The following is a 21,451-nucleotide window of genomic DNA, read 5'->3' on the forward strand; positions in this document are numbered from 1 at the left end:
ACCATTTTCTTTCTGTAAAATAGCTCAGATCAAAAGATATCCTTTTTAAAAATATTTTCTATTTATTTATTTATTTATTTTTTATTACGTTAATCCCCATACATCATTAATTTTTTTTAAATTTTTTTATTGTTATGTTAATCCCCATACATTACATCATTAGTTTTTGATGTAGTGTTCCATGATTCATTGCGTATAACACCCAGTGCTCCATTCAATATGTGCCCTCCTTAATATCCATCACCACATCATTAGTTTTTGATGTAGTGATCCATGATTACTACTTGCCTTTCTTAAACCCGCAGTGTGTTCTTTCTCTTCTCCCTTCCTTATCCAACAGGGCTCAGCTCCTATGTTAATTATCTCTGGAAATCTCTTCAATATCTATGCCAGGCAGGTGGAGCAATCAGTACTCTCTTTGTGCTCCCACAGGCTAGAGATAGCCAGGGAATTTTAATACTTAGTTCACTTTAGACTTCCCATTGACTGTGAGCCTCTTTATACCATCAACTACACTGTGTTTATCTCCAGTGCTTGGCCCACTGCCTGTTGTATAGTGGGTGCTCAGTATTTATTGAAGCCAGCAGAATCTACTTATTCTTAATTTCTTTCTTTCTTTCTTGAAGTAAAATGATTTTTGTGTGTTTATTTTTCCTATTCTTTTAACCAGCAATATACATTCATGACATATTAATAATAAAGAAATTGGAAGTTTAAAGACCATGAAGGAAGTTGGCATCCCTGTGGAATGCGCATCTTGCCTTATAGCCATATGAAATACAAGTCAAAGGTTAACACTTTGGGGAAAATGAATAATGTTATTATTCTCTAAACTGTTATCCTTTGCCTGAAATGATTCATCCTACCCTTACCCTCTTTCTGTATTTTGCAGTTACCTCTGCTAGACTTTCTTAGGGCCTCCCCAGCAGGTGTAGCCATGTGGAACCAATACTCACTTCAGGCCCAGAGCTAAATATGCTAGCACACAGCATGAATGACCATGGAAATAACTAATCCATTCAAATATTCGCTGAATAAATATATCTTGAGCCAGGCACTGTCCTACATATTGGGGATATAAAAATAAGCAGGACAGACAAATCCCTGCCATAAGGGGCCTACTATAAGAGGAGAAGACAAATAATAAGCAAAATATAAGCAAATAATATGATTTAAGGTAGTTATAACTACAACAAAGAAAATAAAATAGGATACTAGAATAGAGAGTAACGGGATTAGAGATGAGGAAGTGATTTCAAGTAGGGTGCCCAGAGAAGACCCTTTGAGTAGATGAGATTTGATTTGAGAATGAGCTAGGCATGTCAAAATCTTGGGTAAAAGAAACAAGTATAAAAGCACCAAAGTTGAAATGAACTTGATAGTAAGGTATCTACTGTGACTAAAGTTTTGTGATAAAGGGGAGTTCTGAGGAGTTGGCAAGAGTGAAGTTTTGGAGGTCATGGTGGAGAATTTTAATTTTATACTCAATGTAATGAGAAACTATTGGAGGGTTTTAGTCAGGAGAATTGCATGGAATGACAAAAAGATTTCTCTGGCTACTGTATTGGATAATGAACTGCAGAGAGGAGCAAGAGCAGGATAAAGAAAACAAATTGGGAGTTTCCTACCATTGTCCAGATGAGAGGATGCCATGGACTTGATGTTAGTAATGTAGGGTATAAAAAAAAATAGGAATATATCTTGTTATGGATGTTCAAACCCATGAAAATAGAATAGTACAATGAATTCATATTTAGGTAATATTACTCAGCTGCAGCCACTAACTTTTTCCTACTTTTGTATCCATTGTCACTTTTTATATTCTGGGGTATTATAAAAGCAAATCCTGTATGTCATATCACATTATCAGTAAATATTTTAGTACTTGTCGTGAACAGATAAGGGCTTACAATATATTTAGCCATAATACCATTACTATACCCAATAAAGTAACAGTACTCCCTTCATGTCATCTAAAACTCAAAGATTAAAATATATTTTGAGGATAGAACCAATAAAAATGCTGCCATACTGTGTGTGTGTGAAGAGAGAAATTGGAAGTCCATGGGTCTTAGCTGAGGTTCCAGGATGGGAAATACTGGGAAGGAGGATGCCATTGCGGTAGTGTTCTATTTTTGTTTTTTGGGTTTTTTTTCTTTGACTAGTTTGGGAGACCAGAATTCAGTTGAGATATTAGTCTTCCTGAAGTGATGTAGAATGGGTCATTGAAACTTAGTGAAGACTGAGAACTCATCCTTGGATTTAGCAACTTGAAGAGAGGTTGCAGTTGGAGAGATGGAGAAAAAATCCTGACTGGAGAAAGCATGGGCAGTCAAGAAGTGGAGACACTGAATATCGATAGCTCTTTCGAAGACTTGAAATAAAAATCAGAATGTACCATCCTTATAATGAGATACTTTATAATAACAAAAATAGTCACAGTACTTTATTATTTTATAGTTTGCAAAATGTTTGCATAAATTTATCTTACATGACATTCACAGATGTCCTGATAGACAGGTGTTGAAATGTCAGATGAGTTTATCCCGTTTTAAAGACCTTAGTGTTATGAATAAAGACACATTCTGAGGGATTGGCTGAGCCAATTAATGTAGGTCATAGAGGAAAACTTCAATTTTTTTCAAATTCTTGCCCAAGTCACATGGCTGATTGGTGATGAACTTGGACCCAAGTCCATGTCTTCTGATTCTAATGACACAGACTTTCTACCATGTTACAATGTTTCTTTCATAAACAGAAGGTCAGGATTCTCCTCTTTAAGAATGTAAGGATTTTAACAAATTGATTCCAATCTCCTGTCCTTTCTGAATAATATTTTGTTTCTGAAAGTATCAAGATTTTTTATTTCTTTTTTATTTTATTATGTTATGTTAATCACCATACATTACATCATTAGTTTTTGATGTAGTGTTCCATGATTCATTGTTTGCATATAACATCCAGTGCTCCATTCAGTACGTGCCCTCTTTAATATAGATTATCCATACAATGTCATCTTCAAAGGACAGAGTCATTACTATAAAATGTCCAAATTTTTGTTTAAACAATTCATTAGGGGATCCTGGGTGGCTCAGTCGGTTAAGCATCTGCCTTCGGCTCAGGTCATGGTCTCAGGGTCCTGGGATCAAGTCCCGCGTCGGGCTCCCTGCTCAGCGGGAGCTTGCTTCTCCCTCTCCTCCCTGCTTGTGCTCTCTCTCGCTATCTCTGTCACTATCTGTCTCTCTCAAATAAATAAATAAAATCTTAAAAAAAATAAACAATCCATTAGGATTTGACATTCATGAATTTGAAACATTACCTTGAACTTTGTCTCTCTTTGTAATGAAAGTGTCTAGGGTACAAAACTGATGGCCCAGTGAAAGAAAGCATTCTAGTAATTGCGAGCAATAAGATTTATCCTGGTCCTGAGAGAAATATAAATGACATAATGGTTGAATCCTCAAAAGGGGGAGATATTTTACTCATGACCACAAGTAAATCCTGACTGAAATCTGTTGGCATGATGTTAAGTCATGAGAAGCCAAGTCTAGAGGGACCAGAGTAATATAGTCCAGGCATATAGTTTTCTGGTGAGCTCACTGTATAAGGGGACAAAGCTGGGAATATCTTGAGGAATGAAAATTAATATATACTTTATTAGTCAATTTCTCTGGTCTATCAGTTTTCTTGCTGGGCTTTTGATGACAGCTGTATGGCAAACAGTCTAATACTGAGATCATTCTCCTGGAGTACAGGTATTCTTCATTGCTGACTGAAAGAATATCCATATGCTCCAGGTATCAGAAGGCAAAGATGATTTAACTGGTGTTATTTAAGAGCCATATTTATGTTTTCCCACAAATCTCTAGGTTTCCTGATAACTAGAGTCTGTATCTAATTCTACTTGTCACTCTGACACGAAGCCCCTGGCTCAGTATTCATTTTGCAGATACGGAGCAGTCTTGAACTCACTAATGAAGGGTGATGGTACTTCACATGCTACTGGATGATGATCTAATTAAGAATTCTACCTACATACTATCCTATTTCTGAGGAACTCAAAATGATAAACATTACGTCCTACTTTAAAGTAACATTTAAAGACTTTCTTAAAAAGTGTTCAGGACTTAATGTGACTATAAATCTAGTAAGTAACTAAACTCATGATCTTCCAGTAATATCCATAGCTGTACTTTGTGCCACAAAATCAGGAATCCTATTTCCAGAAATATTAGGTTCTCTGACTAGAGCAAATCAAATCACACAAGAGACATCATTGCTTTATCTATATTGGTGTGGCATGTGTTATTACTTGGCACGTTAACCAACTAATATTTCTTTTCTGGCTTAACAGACATTTGGTTCTCTCTTAACCTGGCCCTATATAGGAAAATTGATTAAGAATAGCAATGGGAAACATAATATAGGTCTTTTATCCTGGAACCCAGATATTCAGGTTTCATTCTCCTCCACTGGGAGCTATCTTCTTTTGGGGTGTTTTTCAAAAAGAGTTGCTTGGTCAAAGCATATTCTCTGATTTCTCAAAATAAGGTGTAGCAATTTAAATATTTTATTTATTTACTTATTTTAGAGAGAGAGAGAAAGAGAGAGGGGGAGAGGATCTCCAGCAGACTCCCTGCTGAGCATGGAGCCAGTCCTGGGCCTGGATCTCAGGACCATGAGGTCATGACCTGAGGCAAACCAAGAGTCAGACGCTTAACCAACTGAGCCAGGCGCCCCAAGGTGTGGCAATTTAGATGAAGAGAATGGTTGATCTACTCAGGCTAAGGTGATTTCTTGTAATTTTTTCCATCAAAATATGTTTATCATATGAGGAGTATTTCAGGAATAATGATTCCCCCCCCCCACCCCATAGACATTCTAGGATATTTGGGTAGTCAGTGGCTATCAGTAGAATATTTTTTAATGGTGAGCTACTAAAAATTTATCTTTCAACTTCATTTACTAACCATTGGAAAAAGGAGTGAATTGGACAACCCAAAGTTGTACAGATTTTTCTCCAAAAGTCATAAAATGGAGGGACGGATACAAAGAATCATGGCAGCTGCTCATATGGACTTTAGAGAATTGGAATTGGAACTAGAGAAAGGTGAAATAGTTTAGAATTGAAAAGGAATATTCTAATTACAAGAGCATGTCAATAGCAAAATGGGGAAGTGGGCTCTCAGTTTGTAGTAGCTGCTCTGCTGTGCCACCCCTGGTCCCCTGGTCCCCTTCCAGCCTGCAGAACGTACTCCCCCAGCTGCCAGGAGTGCTGCCTGTATACAACCCTCAGCTGTCAGGCCCTTCTGGGAACCGCCATTGGCTGAGGAGAGCTGTTTGGCTCAAGGTCGCCCCTTCTTGCTGGAGTCACACTGCATCCAACGAGTGAACAATGCCAAGGTATACTGGTCTCACCCCCTGGATCAAACTCGGAAGGCCTGTTCGAGCTCCAGAGCTCCCCATAAAGTTGGTCGAGCTGCTGCTGTGACTGTATCAACAGCCCAACCCCTCCCTCTGCCCCTCTGTTTCCTTCACTCTCCCACAGGTGCTAATATAAAGAGAACTTGCTGATAAACTTCTTGCACACAGATGATCTTCTGAATCTGCTGCCCAGAAATCAGGCTGGACCTAAACAGGTCTGTTTTCTCCATGGTCAATGTAAGGCATTTCCTTCAGCATTGATATATTAGAGCAGATTTAATTGTCTTCTTTTGAAATAATTTTCTTCCAATTTTCTTGTGGTCCCATTATCAATTAGGCATATGTTAATAGAATCCTAAGAATTTACAGAAGACAGGACCTTAGAAGGCTGATTCAGGAGAAGGGTTTCAGTTTAGGGAAATGATTAAAGAGAATACACTTTCTGCACAACTCTCAGTAGGCTTATTGTTCAGGTGAAACTTAGTGAATCGATTATTCTGTTTTGAGAATAGGAAGGCTACATTGTATGTGTGTTTGTGCATCCTAATGCACAATAGAATCTGCAAGGATTTATATAAATTGGGTAGGACATCTATGAAATTGATTACTGTTTCTCAGCAAATCATTAAACTAAATTATCCATGCTGAATGACTACATCTTTTATCATTTTACCTTCTTCACCCCTTCCCCCCCACCCCCCCACCGCCCTGGGCAAATTGGTATGAGAGCATCTTCAGCAGCTGATCTCAGACCTCCCTGTGTGACTCTGTCTCAGCATAAGCACTGTGTGAATAAGAGGGGAGAAAAAGGAGGGGAACATCTGCATATTTCAAAATAAATAGATTCCAAAGATATGAGTATTACGCTCATTCTCAATGTAATGAGATCCTGTTCACCAGTCTGTTGTTAGAGGATTAGGGCCAAGCTTTATGTCTTATTCTAGTGTGGCTCTGACAGCAGTGCAATCGAAAAAAAAAACAACAACAGAAATTGCTGTTGTCCACTGAGCATTTGTGTCAGGGGACCGTGACTGCAAGCTGTTTTGGGATCAGCAGATTTTAAATACGGTAGTATGTACTTTGTTGTGATCAATCCCTTCAGCTCTTTAGGGTCTACTTTTTTCTAAAGAGGCAAAACATAATAATCATTGAAAATGTAGTAAAAAAAAAAAAGAATAATAAATATAGATGTATTAAGAACATGGGCTTTGTGGTCAGACAGATTCAGGTTCTAGTCCTGGCTCTGCCACTTACATGTGATCTTGGAAGAGTTTTCTTTTCTTCTATTTTTTCCTCCCCAGTTGTCCTTTAATCAATATATGTGATGCCAAAAATTCAAACAGTACACAAAAGTATACCATAAAATGAAGTCTCCCTTCCATTCCAGTTTTCCTGTTCATTTCCTTTTTCTAGTGGCAATTACTGAATATTTTCTTGTGTGTCTTTCAAGCAATTTTCTATGTATATAAGAACAGAGTTGTGTGTAGGTATATCCTTGCTTCAAACTGCAGTTAGAATCTTACCGTGTGTATACAGTGTCCTACACATGCTTATTTTTAACCTAGTAATGTACCTTAGAGAATATATTAGCACATATAGACCTATTCGTATTCTTTTTGGTGGCTGAATTGTATTCATTCTGTTGAGTAGATGAGCCATAACTAAATAGGTGTATCATGGTATATCTATGTAATCCTTATCAATGGGTATTGATAGTTTATAACACAATACTGCAGTAAACATCATTGTATATCCATCTTTGAGCACCTGTATGATCAGTTGTTTAAAGTGAAATATCTATTTCAAAGTGTGTGGGCATTAAAGTTTTTGATAGATGTTGCAAAATAGGGCAAATGTCTCTCTTTCTCTGAACCTCAGTTTTCTATTTTATAAAATGGGAGTAGCAACAGTTCCTATCTCATAGGGTTGTTGTGAGGATTAAATGAGGTAAGATACATGACTAGTGTTGCCAGATATAGAAAATTAAAATACAGGATGTCCAGTTAAATTTGAAGTTCAGATAGACAATGATAATATTTTAGTATAAGTATGTTCCAAATATTGTATAGGGGCATACTTATACTAAAAAATTATTTGTTGTTTATTTGAAATTCAAATTTAATTGGGTGTCACTTGTTTTTGTTTGGAAACCTTGTACATGAAGGCTTCAGCACAGTTCCTGGAATACGGTAAGCACTAAATAAATGTTGGTTGCTATAATTCTTATTAGACATCCAGGGAAATGTTGTCACTCAACAAATGTTTTTGGCAATAATGATTTTGTATTTATTTTCATTCAGCCAACAAATATATTTTGCCTGCTAGGAATTAGGCATTATTCTAGGTCCCAAGGATACAGTGGTGAATAAAGCAAGATCTGTATGGGCAGGAGAATATTTTTGTAAGATATAGGTCTGACGTGGGCTTGAGATTAAAGAAGAAACCAAACTCATTGTATGTGGGTTGACTGGTTAATTAGGGGAGGTCAGTTATATTGACTTCCTTGATTGTCTTTTTAGTATTCCAACATGTCTTCTGTAGCTTTGAGGAAATTCTCTTTTCAGAAATCTGTGTTGCTAATAGGCAGTCAGAAGTATTAAAGTATGGACGGGAGACTTGAAGAGCCCATTGAAGATTTCCTTCTGCCATTATGCTTCAGTAATGGGCTTGGTATTTTGCTCAAAGCAAATGATTTCTAGCCTCTGGAGCTAATAGTTCGACAGGGAGCATGGTTGGTGCTATCTCACTCAGAATTACATTTTTTCAAGAAGTTTCTCAGCATAGCCTAGCAGCTCTGGATGTCTCATCAGGAGTAAGCAGATTCAGATCAATTTATCTAACAATTACTATATACAGTTGCCATCTCTCACCACCTTTTCTCAGAACTCAGATTCTCTGACGTTCTGAGACTAGGTATATAGTTAGTGGGTGTATTTTTAAAATTCCTTCGTCAAAGTAATTCTAGTTGCCATTCTGTGGCAGTTTAACTTCATATGTTTTATGGTGACTTTGGAATTTAAATTTCATGCATCTCTTTCTGGAATTTTGGCTTATTTAACAACTGGCTTGTGAGTTTACTAAGGTGAAGTCTCTATCATTACCGCAGCTGTTTTATTATTTATTTATTTTTAAATTTTTTATTTTTTTATTATGTTAGTCACCATACAGTACATCGTTAGTTTTTTTCTTTTTTCTTTTTTTTATCATGTTATGTTAATCACCGTACATTACACCATTAGTTTTTGATGTAGTGTTCCATGATTCATTGTTTGTGTATAACACCCGATGCTCCATGCAAAATGTGCCCTCCTTAATACCCATCACCGGGCTAACCCATCCCCCCACCCCCCTCCCCTCTAAAACCTTCAGTTTGTTTCTCAGAGTCCATAGTCTCTCATGGTTCATCTCCCCCCTCCAATTTCCGCCCCCCCTTCATTTTTCCCTTCCTTCTCCTAATGTCCTCCATGCTATTCCTTATGTTCCACAAATAAGTGAAACCATATGATAATTGACTTTCTCTGCTTGACTTATTTCACTGAGCATAATCTCCTCCAGTCCCATCCATGTTGATGTAAAAGTTGGGTATTCATCCTTTCTGATGGCTGAGTAATATTCCATTGTATATATGGACCACATCTTCTTTATCCATTCATCTGTTGAAGGGCATCTCGGCTCTTTCCACAGTTTGGCTATTGCGGACATTGCTGCTATGAACATTGGGGGTGCATATGGCCCTTCTTTTCACTACATCTGTGTCTTTGGGGTAAATACCCAGTAGTGCAATTGCTGGGTCATAGGGTAGCTCTATTTATAAATTTTTGAGGCACCTCCACACTGTTTTGCAAAGTGGCTGTACCAACTTGCATTCCCACCAACAGTGTAGGAGGGTTCCCCTTTCTCCACAACCTCTCCAACATTTGTTGTTTCTTGCCTTGTCAATTTTTGTCATTCTAACTGGTGTATTTTAGAAAAGCCTGATTCAAAGAACCATTAACTAGATTATGTCATTTCAAAACCTGAAATAATTATGTGATGATACTGAAAACTGAACCTTATTTTAAAATCTTGGAATTTCTGGATTCAGTGCAATGAAATGAATTAACTTGCTTTCAGAATACACATATATTGCTTCCTTTATGGGAGCAGAGGGGCTTTCCCCGACAAAGTTGTAAAGGCAACGTTTGTTGGTGCCAAGTCTGTGGAGCCAGGTGTCATCATCACAGCCCATGAGGCCATCCTGTGTCTCCCTCACAGAGCTGTGATGCAAGCTTGCTTCAAACACGAGCCCCAAGAACAGCTGCACCACACATGGAGGGACAGGGAGTGTGTTCTCATTGTTTCAGGATGATGACGAAATGCAATTACTATACAAGCTAAAAATCTCAGAAAAACTCTAGGAATATTTCAAAGATGAGCTTTAGAGCAAATCTTCCTGTCTGCCCCTCCAGTCCTGCTGGTATGTCTTTGATGTTGTGTCACCAGTGGTGTTAGTAGTTGGTAGGACAATAAAAATGGTGGGATTTAAAATACAGAGGATTTAAATTCATTTTCAGGTCTTTATCAGTTTATATTTGTTCAGTAAGTGTGGATACTTTTGTAGTTATGACCCTGAGTGCTCATTGAAATATACCTCTGAGATCCTAGTAGATATAATTACCTGCCAAGGTAGAATAGGAAATAATATTTTGAAAAAACACTCCTTTGATTGGAGTTACCAGATTTTTTGACAGATATATATTCAAATAAGGGGTTTAACCAAGATATCACACATTGCCTACTGTAATTCCCATGGATACCACTACACTTTTACTAATTTCTTTCCAATTGCTTTGGTTTTACAGGGGGAAATAATAAGATACTAGTAAGATACTAGACTTGAGAAGACCAGAATTTATGTGAGAAAACTCAGGTTTTGGGTTGTTCTCCCAAATAGTGGTTGTTGCTATTTATCTGTTCAAACTTAAGTATAAAATATGCATTTTGAAGTGTGTAAGAGATGTTGTAGGGTTCCCTTTCTGCTTTGGTTGATTTTCCATTTGGGTGGAAGAGTTAGGGTGCAGTCCTTCCTAGAGCTTACAGTGGGTAGGAAGGAGGAATAAGTTTGGAAATGAAACTTAATATCATTTGAGCTTCTCCCTAAAGCAGATGCACTTTCAGTAGAGACTTCAGGGCAATTCAGTAGCAGTGCATTTTGCATAAATAAAGACACGGTCTCTATCTCAGTCCATTCACATCGACTTTTATCTGAGATACCGTCCCCTGAGAAATGTCACTAATGCTCCAAAGGAGGTGGTACCCAGGAGAAATAAACCAGCACATAATCCGTATCTGTAAAAATAAATAAAATGGGATTTAGAAGGCTTCCTACGTTCTCCCATTGTTGTCGAACTAGATAAAGTGCAGAAAAGTGTGGCATTGGAAAAGCGATTGAATTCTGGCTAGAGATGAAAATGCTGCAATTGAAAACTTTCCAGAACAACATGTACTTGGATACGTATTAAAGAAAAATTCTTTGAGTGTTTAAGCCAAATGACCCAGCAGGGTTGATAGTGTGAGGCATATTTCACAGTTGTATAAATATTTAAAACTGTTTTCCAGACTATAAAAACAAGTAAATTAGGGTTTGTTTTTTAAGTTGCAGAATGAAATTTACCTGCCCACCTTAACTTGTTGGGGAACCTGTCCTCATCCCAGCCTACTCTCTTAAAAGAGGATTGCTGGGAAAGAAGTGTGAAGAAGGCTTTTAACTCAGAAAACAAAGCTGGTTTATGTTTCAGAGAATTTCAGAAGGGATGATTAGCAACCTGGTATTCTGCCACAGGTGGTCTGTTTCCAGATGGCCTGACTCCCCAACATGTCACAAGGGGCCCAACCAACTAAACACAATAGCTTTTTTAAAAAATTTTTTTATTGTTATGTTAATCACCATACATTACATCATTAGTTTTAGATGTGGTGTTCCATGATTCATTGTTTGTGCATAACACCCAGTACTCCATGCAGAATGTGCCCTCCTCAATACCCATCACCAGGCTAACCCATCCTCCCACCCCCCTCCCCTCTAGAACCCTCAGTTTGTTTTTCAGAGTCCATCGTCTCTCATGGTTCGTCTCCCCCTCCGATTTCCCCCGTTTCATTCTTCCCCTCCCGCTACCTTCTTCTTCTTTTTTTTTTTCTTAACATATATTGCATTATTTGTTTCAGAGGTACAGATCTGAGATTCAACAGTCTTGCACAATTCACAGCACTTACCAGAGCACATACCCTCCCCAGTGTCCATCACCCAGTCACCCCATCCCTCCCACCCCACCCCTCACTCCAGCAACCCTCAGTTTGTTTCCTGCCATTAAGAATTCCTCATATCAGTGAGGTCATATGATATATGTCTTTCTCTGATTGACTTATTTCGCTCAGAATAACACCCTCCAGTTCTATCCACGTCGTTGCAAATGGCAAGATCTCATTCCTTTTGATGGATGCATAATATTCCATTGTATATATATATACCACATCTTCTTTATCCATTCATCTGTCGATGGACATCTTGGCTCTTTCCACAGTTTGGCTATTGTGGACATTGCTGCTATAAACATCAGGGTGCACGTACCCCTTCAGATCCCTACATTAAACACAATAGCTTTTTATCAGAAACCCTTTTGAACCTGGTGAAGGGTAGACTAGGGGCTCCATTATATACATAAGCCCAAAAGAAAACAGGGCAGCATCTCAGCCAGGTTGTTCTCAATTCTGAGCTGTTGGTCCTAGCCATTAAAGTGCCACCAAGGCTGTCCTTCAGTCACAGTGCTTATGGATGATTGGTGGCTGTTCTTCCTCATTCAGTCTTCCAAGGCTGCTTTTATCACTCATTGTTCATGTCCTTTCCAAAATTTTTATTCTTTTTCTCTTACTTGCATTTTAGCTATTGCCCTGGACCACTTTTCTTTGCCTCTGGTTAAACAGACTGTGGAGACAATGGCAGTGATGTTTTATTTCTATATTTTTAAATATAGAGTCTGAAAAGAATGTCAGTGACTGAATTTAGTACTGCCCGCCCCTCCTCCGCCGCCCAACCGTCATCCCTAATGGCCACTGTTCTGGTCAAGGAAACATAAGCAAGAGTTAATAGCTGGTATATAAAGCTGGCACCATGGGTGATGGAAAGATCACATAGCCAAAGGTTAGGCGTCTTGAGTTAGTCCCAGGGATACCCCTAACTCACTGGGTATCCTTGGGCAAATCACTTGGCCTCTCTGGGCCTTAGTTCCCACATCACTCAGGTAAAAGATTTTATTATGTAAGGTCCTTTGAATTTAGCATTTTAGAAAAGTCTTATCTGCTTCTGTTATATGATGTACCATTGTGAATACACTCCCTTGATTCTGCTCTGTTCCTGAAAACAAATAATTTTGTTTTTGTTCTTAGACTGCAGAATGAAAAATGGATGAATGTCAAAGTGGGAGACATCGTTAAATTAGAAAATAACCAATTTGTTGCTGTGAGTATTTAATATTATTTATTACAGAATTTATCTCAGATTAAAATAGCATATGTACTGAAGTATTTACATTTGCAAATTTGGTGAATCTATACTAATTCATAATAATTAAGAGAATACCAGAATGTATTAGTAAAGAAGTCTCGATTATAAAATATTGTTAAAAACATATTGATTAATTACTTTGAATAGCATGGTAACTCAGATAAGCCTAAGTGATTATCTCTTTTTCAATTTCCCTTGTGATCTTTTAAATTTTTTTTATTTTATTTTTTAATTTTTTGTTATGTTAATAACAACACAATTTTTTTATGTTCTTTTAATAGACTTTATTTTTTTAGAGTATATATTTTCTCCTAGGAGTTTTTTTTTTTTTTAAAGATTTTATTTATTTATATGACAGAGAGAGACAGCAAGAACAGGAACACAAGCAGGGGGAGTGGGAGAGGGAGAAGCAGGCTTCCCGCTGAGCAGGGAGCCCGATGTGGGACTCGATCCCAGGACCCTGGGATCATGACCTGAGCCGAAGGCAGCTTAACGACTGAGCCACCCAGGCACCCTCTCCTAGGAGTTTTATAATTTAAGGCTTTACAGTTAGGTCTATGACCATTTTGAGTTAATTTTTATACATAGTAAGATGTGTAGTTAAAGGTATATGTGTGTATATATATATTTTGCATATGGATGCCCAATTGTTCCAACACCATTTGTTAAAAGATATCCTTTCTCCATTTAATTGCCTTTGTACTGTTGTCAAATATTAGTTGACCATATATGTGTGGGACTATTTCTAGACTATTCTGTTCCACTGATCTATGTATCTCTTCTTTTGATAATACCACACTGTTTTGATTACTGTGACAGTACAGTAAGATTTAAATCAGGTACCATGAATCCTCCAACTTTGTTCTTTTCAAAAACTGTTTTAGCTATTCTAATTCCTTTGCCTTCCTACATAAGTTTTATTTATCTGTTTTTTTTTTTTAAGTTTTTAAGTAATCTCTACTCCCAGCATGGGACATGGTAACCCTGAGATCAAGAGTCCTGTGCTCCACTGACTGAGTCAGCCAGGCACTCCTCTACATAAATATTAGAATCAGCTTGTCAATGTCTGTAAAAAGTCTGCTGGAATTTGGGTTAGGACAGCATTGTATCCATAGATAATTTGGGGGGAATTAACTGCCTAATGATATTGAGTCTTATGATCCATGAACATGGTATACACCTCTCCTTTTATTTACACCTTTGATTTCTTTCATCAGTATTTTATGGTTTGTAGCATAGAGATTGTGCACATATTTGTAAGGCTTATACCTAAGTATTTCATGTTTTTTGGTGCTACTGTAAATGGTACTTAGATATTTCAATTTCTAACTGTTCACAGGTAGTATATATAAAAACAATGGGGTTTTATATATTGACCTTGTATGTGGAGACCTTGCTAAACACACTTACTAGTTTTAGTAACTTTCTTGTAGATCCTCTGGGATTTTCTATGCAGACAATCATGTCATCTACTAAAAAAAAGATTTCATTTTCCCCTTCTGGTCTGGATACCTTTTCATTTTCTGGCACTGCCCTTGACCTCCTATACAACCCTGAACAGAGTGGTGAGAGCAGACATCCTTGCTTTGTTGAAGGGGATACTTTCCCAATGTCCCCAGTTTGGGTGGCAGTGTCTCTGTCCTTGTTGGAATATAGTCACTTCCCAGGAGAAAACACTCAGTCTGGGAAGCAATTAGGAGCCTGCAAAAGTAAGGCTGAACAAGAGGCAGGGAGATGCTCTGGATAAGCTGCTCTGGTTGCACGGGAGAATGGCCTACAGCAGCTGTGGTCTCCTCCAGAGGCCCTGAGAGCACTGCTCTGCTGAGAAATCCTCAGGACTAGGCAAGCCCTACAGGCCTTATATAGGCCTAGTCATTCTGACAAATCCTGGATGGAGAGGTACGGCAATACTGGTAGACTCTTAAGAGATGGAATGAGAAATCCAGGTGATGTGGCTTATGAAAGCCAGAGTTTGACTCCTGTGGAAGGTAAGTGAGCTGGAGGTTCAGAGTGATGTGGCCAGGACACAGGACACAGACAAAAGATTTTGAATCAGGCTGTCAATCATTTCATATAAATAAGAGCTTTTAAAATACTCCAGAGTACTTTAAGAACAGTTTTTTTCTCACATATTTTGAATCCTATCCCTCAGTAATAGGATTATTACTGTTAATTTACAATATAGTTGATATGCTTCTTCCTGAGTGATAACAATCCGAAAATGTCTATTGATTGTTCTGAACTAATAAATGCTATTTATGAAGTTTTGCCTTGCATATCAAATGCACTATAATTTATATTCTCAAGCTGCCTATGTTACAATTTCCTTGTTAAAATTCAAGGGGTCACTCTGAGAAACAAACTGAGGGTTCTAGAGGGGAAAGGGGTGGAGGATGGGTTAACCTGGTGATGGGTATTAAAGAGGGCACGTATTGAATGGAGCACTGGGTGTTATACGCAAACAATGAATCATGGAACACTACATCAAAGACTAATGATGTATGGTGATTAACATAATAAAAAAAAAAGGAAAAAAAATTCAAGGGATCAGTTCAATGACTATAATATATGTGATGAACTGTAGTTCATATTAAATGAAGGGCAATAAAAGCTAACCAGATCAGAGATTAAGAATTCAAGTTATTGTAGTCTGTATGTCAAATACATACTAGATTATTTATGAAAATTTTTGTGTTCAGTGCAGTTTTATGTATCAAGTTGTGTTCTTCATTAAATTTGAGACATTTTCCCACAGGAAAAAGGAATTGCCCCAAGATCTATTTACAAGAATAGCTCAGTTGAGACTCCTAACCATTCCCTTTCAGAAACAGTCTTCTTTCATTAATGCACCTTTTGTGTATACTGATCCTCTGGAACAGACTATGCTAAGGAGACAGTGGACAGGCCAATAACAAAAGAGCTCACCCACTAAAGAGAGAAATGTTTATTTCCCTAACAACCTCAATTCTTTGGAAAATAGCTGAGAACCAAAAATAAGCACAAAGGTGTTGGCACAGCCAAGACAGAGGTCTCACAGTCCGTGTTCTGTGGCCTGGGCTCCCCTTATACGTAGGAGAGTCCTCTGGGTTCTCACATTTTACAATTGACCCTCAAACAACATGGGTTTGAACTGTGCAGGTCACCTAATATGTGGGTTTTTTTCCGATATATACAGTATAGTACTATAAATGTATTTTCTCTTCCTTATGATTTTCTTAACATTTTCATTTCTCTAGCTTACTTTATTGTAAGAATGCAGTGTATAATACATATAGCATACCAAAATAAGTGTTAATTAACTGTTATCGGTAAGGCTTCTGGTCAACAGGCTATTAATAGTTAAGTTTGCAGGAGTCAAAATTTATACATGGATTTTTGACTGCGTGGGGAATTGGTGCCTCTAACCCCCATGTTATTCAAGGGTCAGCTGTGTTTAATAATAGACATGATTTAAATTAGCTTATCCAGCTTATTTTCCAACTCATTAAAGCTTAGCAACAGTATGTTAGAAGGTGGCATCTGACTGAGGTTTTGATTTGGATTTCCCTGATGCCGAGTGATATTGAATGCTTTTTCATGTGTCTGTTGGCCATTTGGGTGTCATCTTTGGAAAAATGTCTTTTCATGTCTTCTGCCCATTTCTTGATTGGATTATTTGTTCTTTGGGTGTTGAGTTTGATAAGTTCTTTATAGATTTTGGATACTAGACCTTTATCTGATATGTCATTTGCAAATATCTTCTCCCATTAAAAAAAAAAAAAAAAAAAGAAGGTGGCATCTCTTAGAAGAACACACCCTGTAGGAAAGAGGGAAACAGATGCAGGTATCCTTTGTTATCTGAAAGAAGAGCGTTTCTATGAAGCCTTACATAAGCCAACATGGTGTAAAGCAAAGAAGCAATTACCATTAATTTATATGGACAACTTTTGGAGTATTCCCAGACCCCCAAAATAATCTCTCTTATGCCTTTCTGATACCTTAGGATACATCTTGCTAACGGATGCACAAAACAAGATAAAGCACAAATGTTCACAGATCATTCAAAGCTATGGTGGCTTGATGCCGAGATGCTGAGGATAGTTCCCTGAGAAAGAGCTTGGTGGGGCTGCTCTTGCTCTCCGGTGCACACTACCTCTGTAAGGGTTTGCTGCAAAGCAAAGGCTGAATGCTGTTTTTACTTTTCCTTTTTCTCATAAAAGTAAAAATCCTTTTCTGATTTCTTTCGGTTAGTGAAAACAAGTACTAATGTAGGTCTTTTGTAAAGTGAAGTGGTATAATGCAAACTTTCAAAAACCTGGGGATACCTGTATAGTGGAAGGTCACCAAAGGGAATTGGGTTCGAACTGAGTCTGCTCCACTCCTTCAGTGACAGCACTCTATCTTCTCTTCCTTTGGTTTCTTCATGTGTCACATCAAGGTGTTAGACCATTATATGATCTCCAAGATCCTTTCCAGCCTATGTGCTGTGATTCTCTGACCTGAGATGACTGCAGGATTCTTGAAGGCAAAGAGCACGTTGATTTGCTTGCTCTCTCACACCTAGGGCCGTGTTGGATTGTAGGGGGCAGGCAGACAGTAAGTGTCGGCTGAATGAATAAATGTCAGTCTTTTGTAAGAAAGAAGACAGAGGGAAAAATGGTTATAAACTTTAAAAATTCAGGGTGTTGTGGATCAATGGGATACTAAAATACATCTATGTGCTCTAAGTAAGAAAAGATCACATATATTCAGGATTCTTTCCTTAAGAAGAAAGGGCTTCATGTAACTTGTTTTAGTTCTACTTTCAATTAAAATGATTACAGTGAAAGAGTTTTGCTGAACCTAGATAGTTAGCTTTAACTTTCTTTTTTAAAACTGACATATATGGAATTCTAAGAAGTATGCATTAAAAAAATTTTTTGGCAACTACTTTATGCCAGAAATGGTGTTAGATTATAGAGGAATTAGCAAAAAATTAAAGTATGCCACACATTTAACTATTACTTTATTTGGAGTTGAATATTTCAGTGGCAATGCTAGGTATATTCCAACTTCAGGTATTCATAAGAACTGTGCAAATCCCTGTACATGCTCTAACAGGGATAAATATTAGACTGAAATCACCTGTTCACTAATACTCCATACTCTAGTGTGTTCATTTATCACATTCTTTCTGGTGAGTCCCAGAAAGGCAGGAATCAAACCTATGTCTCAATGTAGGACCTCATGTAGGCCAGCTTATCTGTGCTCCAACTTGCCCTCTAGCCTTGATATACTAACTTGTATTTTCCTTGGTCTTCATTCTTAGTTTCGTTATATTTTTCTATGTTATAGTACACGTGCTTGTGTGCTCTTGCAAAACTGTCTATGGAATGAGGCATGAAAGGCACGTGTAAGTGAAAGCATCAGGTGGAAGAAAAGTAGTTCAAAGGGCGTATCATTAGCATTGCTTTAAGATGAATCACACATTTGGACAAGTTTCCATGAAGTCAGTGATCTGTGTGTCCCAGCACTGTCCAAAAGAACTTTCTGCAGTGAAGGAAATATATCTTTGTGCTGCCCAATGTGACAGCCAACAGCCCCATGTGGATACTGAGCACTTGAAATGTGGCTAGTGCAATTGAGGAACTGAATCTAAAATTTTATTTCATTTTAATTTAGATTTTTTAAAAAGATTATTTATTTGAGAGAGTGAGAAAGAGAGGCAGAGGCAGAGGGAGAAGCACACGCTCTGCTGAGCAGGGAGCCCGATGTGGGACTCCATCCCAGGACCCCAGGATCATGACCTGAGCCAAAGGCAGATGCTTAACGGACTGAGACACTCAGGTGCCCCAATTTAGATTTTTGTTGTTGTTGTTTAGATTTAAATAGCCATATGTGACTTGTGGCTGCCTGACTGGGTGGCACAGATGTGGCCTTTTAATTGTGGCTGCATGATGGGACGGGAATGCTTATTCTCCACTCTTCCCTAGGTCTCATTCTTTATATTTTTCACTTGGAGGGACAGCCCCAAAATAACACTTTGAGCTTCTTGAACTTCCTTGCCCACTCTCCTCTCCCAGGAGTGACTTCTGTGATTGCTGTGTTTGGGGGCAGGGAGTGTGTGCATGACCCAGAGCCTCCTTTCTTCCCTTTCTCTTTGGGCTCTGCCTGTGTGCACAGTACATTCTGCCCTGCTCCTTCATTCCAACAATTTTACAGGAGGAGATCCTCATGGTGGGGGTGGTAGGAGGGTCTTGGTAATTTAGAGCTTCCCTTGTCTATAGCGAGATGAATCTAACAGGTCAAGTACTAGCAAGCCCACTTAGCCCACAGACCTATATAACCTGGTCTCCAGCAGCTTGCTTGCTATTTTATTTTATTTTATTTTAGAGTGAGCAGGGGTGAGGGAGGAGCAGAGGGAGAGGGACAAGCAGACTCCATGCTAAGTGCAGAGTCTGACTCAGGGCTCAATCTCAGGACCCTGAGATCATGACCTGAGCTGATACCAAGAGTAGGATGCTTAACTGACTGAGCCACCTGGGAGGCCCTCCAGCAGCTTTATTAATAACAAAGATGAAATTTTTATCTCCATTGATCTTGGTCTGGTTCCTACAATTATAGCTCTGTTGGTTTAATCTTTGGATAAGTGAGGAAAGGAGTCCTCCAAATGCTAAAACTCTGCCGTGTCTCTTGAATAACTCACTTTGTTCAAAGTTTTTCTATGTTTAACTACTTGGCACCTATAAAACTATTTTTCAGGGCAAACAAATGTTTTTATGGGTGAACTGCTATAATCACTTAGAAGTATAAATATACCTTCTGCTCCCTGAGGTTTAACTCATTTAATCTCTGCAGTAGCTCAATGAAGGCAGGTTATGTACTATTATTATTGTTCCTATTTTATAGATGAGAAAACAGTGCCATCAAATAGCTTGCCATTAGGAGAGCCAGGAGTTAAACCCAGGCCATCTGGGTTTTAACCCCACTCCTAATTGGTACCATATGCTTCTCCTTACTCCATTAAAATCGTCATCCTAATTGCCTTGAGCCTGGGCTTCCAGCATTAGGGCCTTGGGGCTTGGATGCTGGAATTGAAGCGAGGAGAGGATGTTGCACCTAATTCTGATGCATAACCTCTAGCTGTCCAAACTTAGAATTCTAAATTAATTTATGTCAGCTTATCAATACATTTTAAGCAAGGAAAGGAGCTTGTCTGAGATGGTCAATTAGCTGGCAGATAAAGAAGTTACTCACCTTTATTTTCCAGATAAGGAATCCTCAATGCCCCTTCACTTAAAAAGAAATTTTAAAACATGTTTGGGCTGAATTTCCAGAGCTCCTAGTTTTATTTTGGGACAAGGGGGAAAAATGTAGAGTGTGATTCCATCACTGCATAGATTGACTTGCATTAAAAGAACCAAGTAAACTATTAGAAAAACACACTACAAAGCTCTCGATACTGCCGAGGCTTGGACCCTGGGAGCCAGGCACACCGTCCTCCTTTACTTGACAGAAGCGATCTTGTTGTGTTTTGGTTTTCTTATCTGGTGGTAGAAATAAACCCTTTATGGGACACGAGCATATTTGAACATTACATGAATATAGTGGTTTAGCTTATTTGGAAGAATGCTCCCACCCTCAAAAGAAAGGCATTCATGTTTTAGGTGTTTACAACAGTAAAGGTTTTGTTTTAAAACAAAGGCATTCTTCAACTACATGGATTGGAAATTTCATCTTCAGAAATGAAATAACTAGAAAGATGAATCTAACCTAAACTCCAGTCCTGACCAAGGGTGTCCTTAAGCTTTTTTTTTGACCCATCTAATCTTTCCTAATCTTTGACTCATCTAATCTTTCCTAGCACCTTGGTCTTTTCAGAGAGGCCATGCGGCAGTCTAATTGCCCTCTTTGTTATTTTAAATTTTATAGCTTCAAGTCAGAGTTACTTGTTTCTCACTAATTGTTGTAAATAAACTCTTTTATTTTTAAATATATGTGAGACAGAAAGTTGAAAATTTCCAGAGAGGTAAAACTTTCTAAAAAACATTTGTCTAAACTGTATTGAAAAAGAAGTTTCTTGCTAAAATTTAGAGGTGCAACATGTTATTTTCTACATTAGAAAAAGTACATAGCCAATGTCCTGTTTATAAGCAATTACTAATTTGTGGGGGTGAAATATATAAGGCAAGGATTTCTTTTTTTTACCAGCGAAAGGGCGGATCCATGAGTAATAGCTATGATGTCCATTGTTAGTCTCCTCTCCTCCTTCTGTTCTTTCTCCCATCTTTTCTTATTCTTCTCAAATTCATTTAATTATAAAACCAAAAAAATGTATTAGGTACTAGTAGACACTCAGCATACATTTGTTAGGATCTGAAATTTAATTTTAAAATAAAAATACCTACAATCTTACACATTTCCATTTTTACAATTTCATCCTGATTTTTGTCCATATCAAACCTCTTTTCCTATAAGTATACTCATATTGCATGAGACATTTTGGATTCTTATTTTTAGACTGCAAAA

The 21,451-nt window shown here is 38.0% G+C and overlaps 1 protein-coding gene across 1 annotated transcript in view; it reads left to right on the forward strand.

Annotated features, from left to right (window-relative positions):
- Positions 1-21,451, forward strand: part of ATP8B4 (ATPase phospholipid transporting 8B4 (putative)) — a 266,629-nt gene that overhangs the window by 108,344 nt on the left and 136,834 nt on the right. Inside the window, exon 7 of the mRNA XM_064570495.1 lies at positions 12,847-12,919. Coding sequence (XP_064426565.1) covers positions 12,847-12,919 — 73 coding nt within the window. The remainder of the gene's footprint in view (positions 1-12,846; positions 12,920-21,451) is intronic.

This window comes from Mirounga angustirostris, unplaced genomic scaffold (genome assembly GCF_029215605.1).
Source record: "Mirounga angustirostris isolate CCGP_5_RB_7025 unplaced genomic scaffold, mMirAng1.0.hap1 SCAF_9, whole genome shotgun sequence".
In the NCBI taxonomy this organism is placed as follows: Eukaryota; Metazoa; Chordata; class Mammalia; order Carnivora; family Phocidae; genus Mirounga; species Mirounga angustirostris.